Raw genomic sequence first — 4,471 nt, 5'->3', positions numbered from 1 at the left:
GAGACGCGTCCAGAGCGCCTTTCCCCATGGACAGTGTTCCCTATGGACAGAGTGCCTTTCCCTACATACAGAGTGTTCCCCGTGTCCAGAGCTCCTTTCCCCGTGTCCAGAGTGCCTTTCCCTATGTACAGAGTGTCCCCCATGTCCAGAGCGTTCCCCGTGTCCCGAGCACCTTTCCCCCACGGACAGCGTTCCCCATGTCCAAAGCACGCCTTTCCCCGTGTCCCGAGCGCCTTCCCCCGGTGTTAACCCCGTCCCCGCCGCGGGCAGGCCGGGCCCGGCCGGCTCAGGCAGCGCACACCCGGCACGGCTGCAGGCCGCTCTCGTCGCACGCCGGACACCGCAGCGCCCGGTAGGACTCCCGGAATCGGTTGGCCAGCATCGAGAACTTGCTCCCGTGGCACAGGGAGCAGGGAGCGCAGCCCGAGCCCTTGCACTGGGAACAGCCGTGCCCAGCATCGCCCTCCTGCAGCAGACACAGAAAAACACTTATTAGTGGGTGGGAGATACCAAAGTCAGGAGCATTCCTGGGAGAGGGAAGTTCTCTCTCCCAGCCTTTGCCATCACGTTGCTCCTGACACACCACTCTGCCCGTGACAATCAGTTCTCCACAGCAAGGACTTGGACAAAAAGGCTCCCACATGCTTGGGGACAATTTGTGGCTGCTGCTAGAAAATGAGCAGCAGAAAATGAGCAGCATACTCCAAACTCATCTTTCTCCTCTGCACAGCTCCACCCATCCTCCTGCCATTTCTTATCACACCATTTCCACTCTGTAGCCTCAGGTTTGAGCCACACTTCATTTCTTCAGGGATTGCTTGTCACCCTCTCTGCCCAAATCCCTCATCACCAGCATGCACGCTTTCTTTTGAGCTGTGCTTTGTGCCTGCCTCTCTCCCACTGTGCCAGGCAGCCTCTTTCAAATCCCACCTTGAAATTCCTGGGAGCAGAAGGACCGCAGTGACCCACGCTCAGTTCCATGAAACTGTATCAGCTCCACATGACAGCATTAGGTTTTGTGGGATCAAATCATGGTCAGACTAATTGGGATTCTGACCAACAAAGACTCCCCCGTGAGAAAGCAAATGTAAGGCACAACCTTATTTCAACTGATGCTAAAATTTTAGCCTGAAGCAGTCTCAGCCACAGAGCAGCTGTGTTTAGCCTTGTCAGGCTGGAGAAACTCTGGCCTGCTCTTATCCCACTGGGAAGGGTGACCAGGGATGGAGCCCAGCCAAGCCCTGTAAATGCCAGCCATCTCCAGGGGAAGAAATCAGTGGGAGACATGAGCACCTGGAGCCAGCATTGTCCCCAGAGCAGCATCTCAGCAGTGTTGGTCGTTATCTCCCGAGGGAAACAGAAAACATTTGCTTCTTATCCAAACTTAGCTGGGAGCCAGATACAGAGAGGGATGGGGCTCGGATGGTTGGACCAGGGTTGTGGGGAAAAAGCACATTCCATTTTCTCTTACCTGCACATACTGGCTGCAAGTGACCATATTCTCCACATCTTTTTTATGCCCGCCACTAAGGCGCTCTTTCTTCTCCCGGTACACGAATGTCCAGTCATTTATTCCCTCTGTCTGGATGATTCTTCTCATGAGCTCCTTCTGGTCCATCGGGGCACGGATGATTTTCAGGTTATTGGTGTAGATGATGATCTTGCCAAAATCTACAGCTGGGGAAGCCTGAAGAAGGAAGTTGCCAGTGTCTCACCAGGATAAATTCACTCTGCAAACACTGGTGGTCCCTTCCGGAAGAGTGTTCCCTGCCCCAGGCCAGCTCCCCTGACCACCCAGCAAACTGGTGGAGGTACAGCCAGCTGGGTGAATTTGTATTTTTTTCTAGTCATTTTAAAGCTAAACTTGGTCCAACATTTCCCTGAGAGCAGCACTTTGCTGACCTGGTCCCTCCTCCCTGGAGTCATATGGAGTTACTGGGGCCTATTGTTTTACACACTCTTCATATTTCACAGGCATTCTAAGTGTCTGTGTCAGGAAGCCGTGCAAAAGGAGACGTTCTCCTACAAATGCCCTGAGTCACATCAGCTGCTGCGGTGGCTGGTGCTCTCCTGGCAGTGGGCACCTGCTCCCTGTGGGGAGGAGCAGACACGGCTCTGCAAGCACCCAGTGCGTGTGGATGCAGCACAAGCTGGTACTGGACAGCATGGTCACTCCAGGTATCTGTGGCTGGGGACACTGGGGAGGAAGAAGAGCATTACCCAAGAATGCAAAACAAATTAAACGGGCTGGATAAGATCACAGCAGGGCACTGCCCTCGGGCAGGAGAGATGCATCGTGGTCTGATGTTTGCAGGCAAACTGCATGTCCAGTGTGTCAAGTATCAGCCATCTGGGCTTCCCACATGCAGCTTTGATGAGCACCAGGAATTAACAGACTTTCAGTGTGTTCAAATCTAGGCCATAAAAATTATTTACACATATTGTGCATGTACTGCCTCTTTATAAGGATTAAAGAAGCAGTTCTCTATCAGTGGCATTAATAACATGTTAAGAAAATAGCCAGTGAAACTAAGCTGGGATTGTCAAAGTAGCCAAAGAGGAATTCTGGCTGCCAGGGGATGCAGACAGTGATGGCAGCGCTGGCTTCCTGCCAGCCAAAGTCACACAACTTTAATATTTTAAATCTATCTCATTAACTTAACATCCTCCTTACATTTGACTGATCTAGATGCAGTAGGATTCCCATGTACAGATAGCAATAGGTAAGGAAATTCTCTTTTACTCTACCCAATGGACAGATGCAGACCAGACCAGGAGAAGCTGGAGCATCGCTGGCAGATGCTGTTCCCTCTTGCAGACCCTGAGGATCCTGCCACATGTGCCATATTCAGCACACAGAATTCCTGGAACAGTGGCTGGAGATTCACAAGCACCCTTTTCAAGTCCTGGCCTGACAGAAGAGTTTCATGTGGATGAGGCTGAGGTGTGAGGCTCCTGTCAGCACGTTCCCCCAAGCAGGATTTAGGCTGGAGCTGAGCCCAGAGGGGGACAGGCAAGGGCAGCCCTTACCCTGCAGGGGCTGGCAGGGGACAGCCATGGGTGAGGGCAGCCCTTACCCTGCACAGGCTGGCAGGGGACAGCACTTACCCCGCAGAGGCTGGCAGAGGACACGATGGGCAGTATTTCCCCGCACAGGCTGGCAGTGGCACAGCCATGGCCATGGGCAGTATTTCCCCACACAGGCTGTCAGGGCACAGCACTCACGCCACACAGGCTGGCAGTGGCACAGCACTCACCCCACACAGGCTGTCAGGGGACACGGTGGGCAGTATTTCCCCTCACAGGCTGTCAGGGCACAGCACTCACCCCACACAGGCTGTCAGGGCACAGCACTCACCCCACACAGGCTGGCAGGGCACAGCACTCACCCCACACAGGCTGGCAGGGGACACCCATGGACAGCACTCACCCCGCACAGGCTGGCAGGGACACGGTGGGCAGTATTTCCCCTCACAGGCTGGCAGGGCACAGCACTCACCCCGCACAGGCTGTCAGGGGACACGGTGGGCAGTATTTCCCCGCACAGGCTGGCAGGGCACACCCAAGGGCAGCACTCACCCCGCACAGGCTGTCAGGGCACAGCACTCACCCCGCACAGGCTGGCAGGGACACGGTGGGCAGTATTTCCCCTCAGGCTGTCAGGGCACAGCACTCACCCCGCACAGGCTGTCAGAGGACACGGTGGGCAGTATTTCCCCTCACAGGCTGTCAGGGCACAGCACTCACCCCGCACAGGCTGTCGGGGACACGGTGGGCAGTATTTCCCCTCAGGCTGTCAGGGCACAGCACTCACCCCTCACAGGCTGGCAGTGCACAGCACTCACCCCGCACAGGCCCGTCCCTGGGCGGCAGTCGCGGAGCAGGCCCGCACTGCCCAGCAGCCGCTGGTGCTGCTCCTCCCGCAGCACGCTGATCCTGCGGGCGGTCAGGGCCGTGGGCCAGCAGAGGCTGTCGCTGCTCCCCGGCGGCTCCCCGGGCCCGCACAGGGGCTCCCCGGGCTCGAAGCTGTGGCGCAGGAAGCGCCGCGAGCGCTCCTTGGCCGGGGGCTCCAGCTCCTGGCCGTCCTCGTAGACCTGCTTGAGCACGCGGCCGCTGCAGGCCGAGGAGATCCTGAACCTCACCCTGCGGGGCCGCCCCTCGAGCTGCTGCTGCTGCTGGGGCTCCTCCATCACCCGGGCCCAGCTGCAGCTCCCGCAGAGCGGCCCCAGGAGCTCCCGGCCCAACAGAAAACACTTCCAGCCTCCCCCCACACATGATGTATAATTCAAGGTTTCTAGTAGTTCCTCTCATCTTACAGCAAAACTGACTCCACTCTATTAAATATTGATAGGAATTCACAAAGAGAAAATATCACTGGTAGTGAAGTCAAAAGCAGGTTGGTGAGTGGGGGCCAGGCTGGACACCACAGCAAGAAAGGAGTTAACCTGGGAGGAGAGAATTAAATGGGAAA

General features: G+C 56.3%; 1 protein-coding gene across 1 annotated transcript; it reads right to left on the bottom strand.

Annotated features, from left to right (window-relative positions):
* Positions 1-286: 286 nt before the first annotated feature.
* Positions 287-4,190, bottom strand: GRXCR2 (glutaredoxin and cysteine rich domain containing 2). The gene is made up of 3 exons (XM_077186633.1): positions 3,846-4,190; positions 1,472-1,687; positions 287-466 (listed from the first exon to the last, which is right to left on the bottom strand). Exons 1-3 carry the CDS (start codon positions 4,188-4,190, stop codon positions 287-289), a joined length of 741 nt encoding a protein of 246 aa, XP_077042748.1.
* Between the last annotated feature and the right edge of the window lie 281 nt (positions 4,191-4,471).

This window comes from Agelaius phoeniceus, chromosome 15 (assembly GCF_051311805.1).
Source record: "Agelaius phoeniceus isolate bAgePho1 chromosome 15, bAgePho1.hap1, whole genome shotgun sequence".
In the NCBI taxonomy this organism is placed as follows: Eukaryota; Metazoa; Chordata; class Aves; order Passeriformes; family Icteridae; genus Agelaius; species Agelaius phoeniceus.
The sequence above is the reverse complement of the archived record's forward strand: the minus strand, read 5'-3'. Positions and strand labels throughout refer to the sequence as shown.